This window comes from Colletotrichum abscissum (genome assembly GCF_030869225.1).
Source record: "Colletotrichum abscissum strain IMI 504890 chromosome Unknown Scaffold_1.1, whole genome shotgun sequence".
Classification (NCBI taxonomy): domain Eukaryota; kingdom Fungi; phylum Ascomycota; class Sordariomycetes; order Glomerellales; family Glomerellaceae; genus Colletotrichum; species Colletotrichum abscissum.
The window spans coordinates 17,042-28,241 of NW_026849987.1; the positions used below are offsets into that span (position 1 = coordinate 17,042).

At 54.0% G+C, this 11,200-nt stretch overlaps 3 protein-coding genes across 3 annotated transcripts; 1 reads left to right on the forward strand and 2 right to left on the reverse strand.

Annotated features, from left to right (window-relative positions):
- Window positions 1-6,448: 6,448 nt before the first annotated feature.
- CABS01_00004 (uncharacterized protein) lies at window positions 6,449-6,877 on the reverse strand (the record flags this gene model as incomplete). The annotated part of the gene is made up of 1 exon (XM_060533388.1): window positions 6,449-6,877. One exon carries the CDS (start codon window positions 6,875-6,877, stop codon window positions 6,449-6,451), a length of 429 nt encoding a protein of 142 aa, XP_060405902.1.
- A 246-nt stretch (window positions 6,878-7,123) lies between these two features.
- CABS01_00005 (biotin-requiring enzyme) lies at window positions 7,124-8,566 on the reverse strand (the record flags this gene model as incomplete). The annotated part of the gene is made up of 2 exons (XM_060533389.1): window positions 7,124-8,352; window positions 8,488-8,566. 2 exons carry the CDS (start codon window positions 8,564-8,566, stop codon window positions 7,124-7,126), a joined length of 1,308 nt encoding a protein of 435 aa, XP_060405903.1.
- A 946-nt stretch (window positions 8,567-9,512) lies between these two features.
- Window positions 9,513-10,565, forward strand: CABS01_00006 (uncharacterized protein; the record flags this gene model as incomplete). The annotated part of the gene is made up of 1 exon (XM_060533390.1): window positions 9,513-10,565. One exon carries the CDS (start codon window positions 9,513-9,515, stop codon window positions 10,563-10,565), a length of 1,053 nt encoding a protein of 350 aa, XP_060405904.1.
- Between the last annotated feature and the right edge of the window lie 635 nt (window positions 10,566-11,200).

Below are 11,200 nucleotides of genomic sequence, written 5' to 3' on the forward strand. Positions count from 1 at the left end.
CAGTATTGGGACTTGTTTCGATGGGGATTAAGAGAGGTGGTCGGAAATCACCGCGTCAGGAGGAGGTGGCGCGCGGAGTAGTGGTACGGCTGGAGGAAGGGGCGGGGCATTGGCGAAACGGTACCGCGCACGAATCTCCGGCACGCAACAAGGTTACAGTGCAGTTGCGAAGGTGATGCTGAAATGGAAAAGAGTTGAACAGATCATCAGGAGACGAGGTGACGTCGAATTTGCGGCTCAGAGTTACGGGTGCGAAAAACAGACAACGCGTGAAGTTGAAACGCACGGACCCGGATACGATTGCTAGCCGCAGGGGGAACGCGCCATTAGTCATCCGTGAACATCTGGCAGGGCAGTCGCAGGGGTGGATTTGAATGGGGCGCGTGCCGCATTGGGGCATTGGGGCCTTGGGGTTCGCTTCATGTTTCGGGGAAGGAACAAGGGGCCTTGAGGGGCAGCCGCACCCGCATCCACCCTTTCTCCTTTGCACTTGCCACTAGCACCGTTGCACCTTACTCCGTACTCGTCACCGTTGATTGGGCCGATTGCTCCTTCTTTATTCTATCAGATCAAAATGGAAATTCCTCGACAGGGCCACAGTCCCATGCCAAATCAAGTGTAGCCGCTCTCTCTACCAATGTCATCTTCATTCTCAGCAAGGCATCAAGGACTAATCTCATTGCTTCCCCCCCATGGCTGACATACATACAATTTTTCAGTTTACAACGATCTTGTTCGTCTTCCCTTGTCCATTTAGTACGGCAATTGTGTGATGTCTGCGCAACATGTCTAAGGCGAATTGAATACCTATACCCAAACACACGTTGTGTCTCTCCACAAGTTCAGATGCAGCGAGTCATTATTTCCTTGTTTAGAGGCAGAATCCAAAGTCAATTGAAGGCCGCTACAAACCACCAGACGAGCCAGTCGACTCGGCCGAAAAGCCCGGTGGCGCAATTCACTCAACTACGCCATAGTCTAGACTGTGTAGTTCGCCCAGCTTGAGATATAATCTGTGCACAATACTTCTCTCTGTATGGTCCCAGTGGCGCATGTCAGCGCATCGTTCGCGAATCTCTGAGCCGCTACCTTAGACTTGCGACTGGCATTGATGACACCGCTCCTCTACCCCGGATGCCTCTCCACATTTTCGGGCCCCTTCCCGAGGCGGCCAAGCGGCCAATGTGCCTCGCCGCCCCTCCTCGATCGGCCACCGCTGGTCCACCGCCACATGGCCTCCCTGCTTGTTTGCCGTTTAGACTTGGTTGGCTTTCAGGGTCCAATCTCAGCTAGACATCTTGCGGTCAGAGATCTGGTCAGGCACGCTTTGGGAGACCCGGCTTGTGAAGTCCAGGGGTCGGCCTGCGCCATTCTGACTTACACTTGCTTCGTCCTCTTATGGTTTCTCTTCCTGTGTCTTTCTTCACTTGGAATTTTCCCATGACCTCGGCATGTTACTTGCCTCTTCCTTCAGAAGTTTTGACACGACTTCAATCTTCGCCTGGTCCTCGGCTGGCTCATGGGATCTGTGTGTCGGCCTTCCTGGTTGTCCACCTTTCCCCGTCCCCGACCGGGAGATTCGACCTAGTTAAGAATGTGCTACCCAGCTCCGGCCTCAATGAGGCTGTGTGATTCAGCTGGCTTTCACACATGCCAGAGTGTTTTGGCTTCCATATGAACGGTGATTAATTATGCAGTCACTGTGCTTCATGCACTCGTAAAATCCAGCTCTTGAGAGGCTTACGGTGAGCCTGGCTTTACCACAAAATATTTATTTTCGAGGTGGCGCAACGTCACGATCTTAAGGTAGGTGAGCGGCGTATCCATAACCTGCTTAGCCACCATCTGCGAGTCCGCGATAGAAACAAATGCAAGCGAAACCACATCGTCGCAAAGCTCTCAAACGACACATTGCCTCGTTCCCACCACCAGCCCGTCGGCTTACCCTAACACACGCACAATGCCGCCGACGTGCTACTTAGACACCCAGATCCCATCCTACTCACATAGTCTGTTGTTCCCAAACGCAAAACTCATCAGACGCGCACATGCGCGACCATTCGCTTCGTCAAGCTCGCGGTCGGTAAGACGGTGGGAACAATCTCCATCGGTGCACTTCTGTGGAACCCCACTAACGAGATCGTTGCCCCCTTCGCCATTTGGTCTTCGCTTTTGTGTCGCTGGCCTCGCTTACCTACTTTCTGAGTGATTAAGCTATGGCACTTTACCTTACTTCACCTTACCTTTTGCAATCATGAGTCCCCTGCTATCGCTTCGCTGGTTCCTGTTACTGTCGCAACTCTATTTGGTCCCGGAGACATATTCTGTTTGACTCGCACTCAAGAAAAATCGCACTTCTTGCTCAGAAAGCTAGAACGGTTGCTTCTCTACACTTTGACAGAGACAACCTAAATGATAAAATAATCATAGCAGAGGAGCCTCGTATACATGAACCTTGGAACTCTCATAGGCGCGACAATTCCTCTCAATGCAGAGAACGGACGCTCCGGAAAACGAGCATGAGTTGGCCCTTCGCAACCGCTATCTCTCACAATTACTCTCAGCATGAAGCATCGGCTACTGTCTGGTTCTCGACAGCCCTTGAGAAATACATTCATCGACAGCACAATTTACACTCGATAGCTCATTGCTTCACAACCACGTTCAAGCAAGTTGTCACTCTTCGGGTTAACAACCCCACAGTCCTTCTGCAATAGCCCTCATGAATGAGCGGTGTGATGGAGCAACCTCATCACCAAGCAGGAACCACTCTATATGGTAAAACGACAGCTTGATGGCAAGCTTGTCTTCTACTCCCCTCATGATAGTCCACGCATTCATCAGGATCGCGCTTTGGGTCCATTTTGTCGGCGTCAAAGCCTTTGGTCAACATTCCCTTTTCGCCATGTATAAGGTAGACAGCGACACTGGTGCAGAGAGCAACTGAAGTCAATTTGAAGCACGAAATGTCTCAACGAATATTGGCGACGAGCGTTGAAGCTTACGGTGCCATTGGGAGCTTCGCACACGATTCAACTGGCACGTCCGGGGTTCTCACCAAATGCCGACCTCGGCAAGCTTCTTGACCCGCTTTGCGACGTTGGCGAAGCCCGTTCAAGTCATTCGCCCGTGACAAAGATTTGCAAACTTTCCATTCGTTACGTGATAACGCCTGGCGATGTCTTGCGTCTCTGCCATTCCTACGGTGGTCAGTGTCCGAAGCTGCATCTTTGATAGATGAGCAACTCTCGCACTTCGATACTTTAATCTCAAAGATATGGAGAAATTATCTGGACAGCGAGTTCCCTCTATTGAGATATACTCACTGATTTGGTCACTTTGAGTTTTCAATATTTCAAGATGAATGGTTTTACCCTCTAGATGGGTTGTGTGAACAGCGAGAATACTCCAACAATCTCTGCAAGATGAGTGAGCCACGCGATCAGCTTTTTCCAACCTCCACCGCCGCCGTTGAGGAGTCTTCGTTCTAGTGATGTGGCACTCAATGAAAAAGTACTCGGGCTAAGTGGAACGCCTTTATTGATGGAAATTTGGCACGGGAATAGCCTGATGCTGGCTATTCTGTACTAGCGACCTAGCATGCAAACTCGCAAAGCTAGCTCAGCTCCGTCACTTGCCGTCAGGAGCCTTTTTTCTGCATGTTACTCTTAGAAATCAGGGCTGTCGGATACTCCGTGGAGTCCAAATCTCAGCGACGAGGGTAAGAGAAGGAGTTGAGACTTCTTGCCAGCTGTGCTGGACGTACGCAGGCAGAGGACTACGACGTAAGAGCAGCAGCCTAACCTTGAGGGTCAAGGCGAGCGAATCAAAAGGGAAACATGATGAAGTTACGTCTAGGAATACTATGAACTTCCAAATGCATGGTTCGAGGTGTCATATTGACGGTAAGCTCTGTTGGAAAGTGTCCTCTATAAGACGTGACGTAACATTTTATCCCCTTTTCTCTCTCTCCCATCCACAGATCATGTCTTCAGAATTCCAGTCTTTTGGTGTCAAATGAACACACTGGTTGCACCATGGTGATCTGAGTGTACTCATGCTCCTACCGAGCACCGTGAGGCTCTTCGGCTAAATCGTTGAACGAAAGTCATTCTGACAAGCCCGCCTTCGGGAAGTTCTACTCATCGTCTGCATATTCTCATGGAACATTCAACTGAGGGAAAGAAGGGTCGGGTATTGGAGTAGTTCTGACTTGACTAGTTGCGCAGGACATCATCCTTACCAGTGCATCACAGAAGCATTGGGTCAGACTCAGCCGAAACTCGCCTGTAGGATGTCACGAGCCTTCCCTCAAGTATCTCGCATCCAATCCCCGCCAGCACCCATACCGAGCGAGCTGAAGTGAGAGCAAGACGGGTGCTTTTATATTACTTGGTGCCTAAGCGTCTAGTGAGGCATGCCACCTAGCTTCGACAGCGGGTTATTGGGGGGTAAGGGGTAGAGGAGTTGTATGTAATAACAGGCGTCAGATTCGGAACAGGATTGATGCACGGAGTCTATCTTCAGACACCTTCGCTACTCTTGAAATACCGTCATCTACGCGTAAGCGGGAATTAAGCGATTGCAGAAATCTAGGCATGAAGCAAGCTTCCCTGGCCGGGTCCAGGAAGGCAATACAAGCCCGGTGAGTCTCTATCACAAGTCAACTCTTGGTCATGCTTTATCTTTGGTAAAGGAATTTAACGTAATTAGGGGGCATGAGCCCCGTCAGAAATTTGATCTTGCTTCGTTGACGAGTCCTGTCTCTCAAAACTTGAAAGACCCCCTGCGGAAGCACAGGAAATACGAGAGTCGCAATCTGCAGGAACAAGTGACTGAGTTACAGGGGGGGGGGATGTTCTGAAGCCGGGAACTTGCTGGGAAGTAGAATGAAATACTGTTGCGGGTGAGAAAATGCTGTGTAATGAAAGTGGTAATGAACGCGTTTTGCTCAATGAATTGCGGATTGAGAGCCGACCCTTGTTCTAGTTGACACTCATCGTCGTCTTATGTAGGAAGAAAGCTGTAGGTTATCCGATACTCATGATCAAGGCACTTGTTTATGAGACCAAGGGGAAATGATTCTTCATGATTCATGGCTGATGAGCTTTGCGAGCAAGTCAAATGGAGTTTCGATCTTGGTAGCACTGCTTGTAGAGTCAACCTTTCGGTGCGCTGTTTTATGTTTCAGTTCGCTGATTGAGACAGATAGCCAGCGCTCAGGTTCTATAAATTATTGATGAGTGTGTCATAAAGTAGTTATGATGTCATGTCCCAGCTCCTGCCGAGAGTATGGTATCTACACTAGCTGCCACTCAATGCCGCCATTTACATACTGAGAAAGATCATTGCTAATCCACAGTGAGTGATCGACAGCTTCAATGAAGGGCATGGAGATGAATATTGGGAGAGGTGCGTCTCTGTGTTAGTCTCTTCATGCCCAAGCAGCTATTGCGAATTACAATACGTTCCAGCGATCCTGTATCTCGTTCCAAGAGACACCTTGAAGGAAGAATTGCCGTCTGGATCAGTGTCATGTATAGACCAGAATTGTGATGCCTCACAATACGTTATACTTTCTAGGCGCAGGGTCCACAGTTTTCTACACCTTAGGCTTGCTAAAGTTTCCATCATGGCATAGTTTTCGAAAGGGAGTGAAGATGACGGACAACCTCCACAGACCCACTAGCTACCAACATCAACCCCAAGGCCCTCGAAGAAACAGAGCACTTTCAAAAGTGACTGATCGTAGCGGCAGACGGTGCGGGCGCAGGCGCGGGCTTCAGCATTCTGCCATTCTCAAAGACACCCAAAGCTTCAGCGGTGACGATGACCTCGAGGCAGCCGACGGGGCGCCGGAGCACAGTCTTTAACAAAATGCCCGGAATGCTCAACATTGTACGGCTCCTGCCACAGGGCCCCGATGCAATCCATGTACCCTTGGATAGCTGATAGAGATTTCGCCACTTAAAAGCTGCACCTTGAGCTGCGCCTTGAGTTAAGAGAGGCAAGGCTATATATACCGAACAAACGTAGAAAGTCCTCAGTCTACAGCGGCCGATCTCCACGCGTGCCCTTGGTGCGAGATGCCATGAGTAGAGTAACAGGATGAGGAGTGAGGCTGATGCCATTTGGTAAAACCTAAGCTCATTTTCCCTCATGGATTGGGCCAACCGAGGGGACAAGAGGCTGGGATCGCGGGTGACTTTCAGATCGCTCGCCGAAGATCAAGTAGACAAACCCGTGGCTCACCCCCCTGGTCCGTATTCGCATTGGAATTCTACGCATATGGACACCGAGACACACCACAAGGAGATAGGATAAATCTTCCAACGAGTTTCAGCAGGACTCCACCAACTTCTTGGGCCGCATCCGCTCTATTAATGTCGAAACGAAAGGATCGCCTGCCATCTTGGAGGAAATGGAGTATGCCCGGCGATGTCCATAGCTATTGACGTCTACTTGGCCCGCTAAAAAGGACCATTTCTGGCTCATGATAACCCATCCGATGTATATGTCTAGCGGGCAGAGTCACCAGTGGAGATAGAATCCCAACGTAGTCCACACGAATCCAGTCTTCGTCAGCGCAGCTCTCGATAAAATGTTCTCTACTCTGTGTTGAAGAGGCACCGGGACCGCGACTGTCTGACGCGTACTTGACGATGTAGAAAAGGGGGAGACGTTGGAGACTGATAGCGCCGCGATGTGGTTCCCAGGTCCATTGAGTGAAAACCCACATAAAACACCCTTGGGCCAGATATATACGAGAGCCTGTGCCAACAAGGTCGCAACTCATTTCGACAGCTGCAGGACGAGACAGCTCGGCCAATATGGTACGGACACTGCTCTTGACGACCAGCAAGGTTAGAAAGATCATCTGAAAAACTGAATTTGGGACGGTGTATATATGTATATGACGTTTTCAACTGTATCCCCACCTCCACAACACGCTACAAGTACATTCTCTTCCCACCGCGTCGGGTGTAAGAAAAAGATCTCTATCAGTCTCCCACGTTTTGGCGATGATGAATTATTTCGTTCCCATCTCCCCCACCAACCACTCGCCCCCGCGTTCTTTAGGGGGGCTCGCCGTCTATTTCTCTCTCTTTACCATACAAGCAACTCACAGAACAAGTCTGCCAGGCTCCTCCTCCAAAATCACCTTGACCCTCTCCAAAAACACCTTGGCGCGTTTCTCATCGCCCTGCGGCACCGTCACGGTGAACAGGTTGCTTCCGGACGACATGCCAGGGGTGTGGTGAGCAGCGACCGGCTTCTTAGCGGGGACGGCCTTCTTGGCGGGCGCGGCGAGGAAGTCGATGATATCAGCCGAGGACGATCTCTTGGACGCGCGGGGCGCCAGGAGCGAAGACTCGGGCAGGGCGGAGATCTGGGGCAGGTAGTATCCGCGGGAGCCGCGGGGCGCCAGCTTGTCGAGGCCGAGGACCTGGTTGAAGAGCTCGTCGGCGGTGGCCTTGCGGGCCGAGGGGGGCAGGTCGTCGTTGGCGACCTCGGCGGCGCGGGCGACAAAGGTGGAGACGGGCATGAAGACGCCGAGGGTGGACTGGATGCGCTTCTGGGCCTCGAGGACCTTTGCGAGGGAGACGGGGAGGGCGACCTCGGAGTCGACGGGGGCGGCGGGCGCGGCGGCGGCGGCCTCGGCCTTCTTGGGTGCCGGGGCCTCCTTCTTGGGCGCGACCTTGATGTTGCTTAGGTCGAGGTGGGACATCTTGACGGCGCGGTTCATAATCTTGGAGGGGGTTTCGGCGTTGATGGTGCCCAGGTAGGCGAGGACGTCGCCCTTGAGGAGGCGGCCGTTGGGGCCCGTGGGCTCGATCTGGTTGACGGCGTCCTTGCCGAGGCCGTGGCCGTTGACGAGGGCCTGGACGGAGGGGAGGAGGGGGTATCGCTGCTCGCGGGCCTTGGAACCGGAGGTCTTGGCCGCGCCACCCTTTTGCTGCGCGGGAGCCGATGCCGCCGCGGGGCCGTCGCTCTTGGGTGCCGACTTCTCGGCGGCCGGGGCGGGCTTCGAAGAGGAGGAGGTGTTGTCTTCGGCGGGAACCTCGAGTGAGGAGAGGTCGTCGCCGGGCTCGGCGATGACGGCGATACGGGTGCCGACCTGGACGGCCTTGGCGCCGTCGCCGGTGGTGATCTTGAACATGACGCCGTCGTCCTGGGCCTCGACGTCCATGGTCGCCTTGTCCGTCTCGATCTCGAGGAGCACGTCGCCGGCGGAGAAGGATTCACCCTCCTTGACCTTCCAACTGGCGATGCTGCCCTCCGTCATGGTCGGGGAGAGGGCGGGCATGGAGAAGTTCTGGGCCGCGAGGCATCGTGCTGAAGTCCGGAAGCCTGTTTATGGGGAGGTCGAAGAGTGGTCAGCTCCGGTTTTGTCTCGCGGTTTCACGTCGTGGCAGAGGGACAGCAAAAGGGTGTATCTGCTGGCAGCTACAGCATCTCTGAGAGGGGACAAGTTGATTTACGGACCTCGAGCTGTGGACTCTGCGGGTATTCTCCGGCCAGCAACCCTCGCAGAAAGACGAGCCGCCGTCGCAAGGGAAGCCATCTTTACAATTCACGGGAACCGTTCGTCGGAGCCGGAGATTTATTCGGGGATGCGTAGGGAGCGGAGCGGGTTCGGATCGATTCAATTGAGGGATAACTTTCAAGAAAAAAACTTCCCCAATTGATTTTCCGTTGTCGGACCACACAATACGAGGGGACGCAGGCGTTTTGGTCGTTGGAGTCGGAGGACGGTGGACAAGGGGAAAAAAAGAAGAGGAAATCGCCAAAGTGGGTTGAACGAAGGCTTGTCCGTTCGGGCGTGGTCGGTGTCGGTGGTCGAAAAAGCGAACCCGGGGCGGCGCCTTGTGCTCTCTCTGCGTCTCTCTCTCGCGCAAGGATAAAATTGTCGAGCTCCGTTGGGTGAGCTTCCTTCTAGCGCCAGCAATCATGGACCTGTTGGGGTGGGACCGGGCTGGGCCTGGTGTGGCTTATCGCCGAATTTTGGCGGCGAACAGGGGGGAGGGGAGACGCTGTGCGAGCACGGACCAAGGAAATGCCGCCAATTTGTTGGTCTCATTGGCCCGTTCCTCGCCCGTTTGATCGGATGACAACCCAAAAGTACGTACTCGCTTTCTGAGCGGTTTTAAACATCTGTGGCGCCTTATCGTTGCGCCGCTCTCCGACCGCACCTCACCTTCCCTTACAGCACGGGCAGGCAAGGACACGAAAAAAAAGGCCCCCTGCTGCAGATTGGACGTCGCATTTCGATAGTGGAGACACCTTCTACCCCGGTCGTCAAGACGTCTGATGCTCCACAGAAACTTTTCTGGATAGCTTCAATTTCCACCACGTACGATATCCCGCGACAGCTTGACGCATTCCTGCCGGGACCAATTGAGCCACGGCCACTGCGGCGCAAATCCCCAAACCTCTCTTTTTTTTTTTTCTGTATAATTGGCTTCATTTCAGAGGTCTTCTGTCACCACCACCACCAGTAATCCGCAACCATGGCAGCCTCCTCGAGAGGCATGAGCCTCTGCCTCCTCCTCGCCTCCCGACCCGGGCCCCTCTGCGCGACGACAACGGCAACGACACAACCCCTCCTCCCCCGCCGGCTCTTCAGCTCCCTTCTCCCCCTCCGATACGCCGCAAAACCCTCGCGCACGACAACGATCCCAAACAACCTCACCCGCAGCGCAGTCTCCAAACCTCATCCTCCTTCGAAATCCCCCCTCCCATCAACATCACCAAAGACGACAACGAACCCCGCGGCAGCATCCCCAGGCACCGGCGCCGGCGCCACCGCAGGCTCAGCCTACGCCCTCGCAACAACCCTCGCCCAGCGCCCCCAACCAACAGTCCTCTACGAAGCCGCCTCCCACCTCTGGATGAAAGTCTCGGCCTGGTCCGCCGCCACAATGTTCTACAGCTACGCCGCCGTAAACTACTACTTCACCCTCCTCGACCCCCCTCCCGACCTCGCCGCCTGGGTCCCGCACGCCTTCGCCCTCATCTGCGTCGCCACCGCCGGCTTCGGCTCCTACTTCCTCTTCAACGCCCGCAACATCGTCAAGATCATCCGCGCCGTGCCGACGGCTTCCCTCTTGAAGTCCGCGGGCGAAAAGTCCGCCGCCGGCGTGCTGCCCCTGGGCGTGAGCAGCGCAAAAGCAACACCCGTCGTGCTCGAAATCACGTGCGAGCGCATCCTGCCCGGAACCCCCAAAAAGTTCCTCCTCGCGCCGGACCAGGTCACCATCCCGACCCGGATCTACTCGCCTTTCGTAACGCCCACGCCCGCCATGGAGAGAGCCGCCGCGCGGCAGAGGCAGGTGCAGTCGAGAGCCGACTGGGAGTACGACAAGGGACATCTCATGACGACGCCGTTCCGGCATGCGAGTAAAGGATTCAAGGCGGCGTGGTACGGCGTCCGGAGGGCCATCACCAAGGAAGGGTTCCTGAGGATGGAGGCGGGCGGGGAGAAGCTCAAGCTGGACGTCTCTACAGGCTGGGCGCTGGATGATGGACGGGCTATTGATCGTCTTGTCAAGATTGGGGCGTGAGATGTAGGTATGTATATGTGATTGATGGGTTCGTGGATGATGGGAGAATTCGCACTTGCCCTGAGAGAGAGGTTAGCTGTCCTCCTATCACTGAACGAGGTTGTACAATACTGTATCATGGTTGGATCCCAATGTAGACGAGATTCTAGCAGATTTGATGCTCAAAAGATTGGACAGAGACGTCTCCACGAACAAGATAGCCGAGAGAAAACTAGAGAGAGCCGATGTCTCAAACATTCACAGTAGACACTGGGCTAGTGTCGCGCGTCAACTTACTTTTGACATCCAGAGTCCCTTTCACCCACGACTCCAGAGCGAGACGATCTACACACAACACAAACCTCACTGTGCCATGCTCTGAGCGCAGACGCGATGTACCACTCGCCAAGACCTAGCGAGAACCGAAGAGGAGAACCAGCCTGCCCCGAGCCGGTAGACGTCGAGGCTGCCCGGTGCCAGTATCCCCCTCCAAAGCCACTTCGCAACGTAAATGTCACCAACCTCAAGTCTCGAAATCTCTTCAAATCACACGGAAAGCAGAGACGCGCTGTTGCCGCATATTGCTGGCGAACCCCGCCGAACGTACCCATCCACAGCATTCTCTTCGCGATGCAGGAGTAAGAAACCGTCGATAA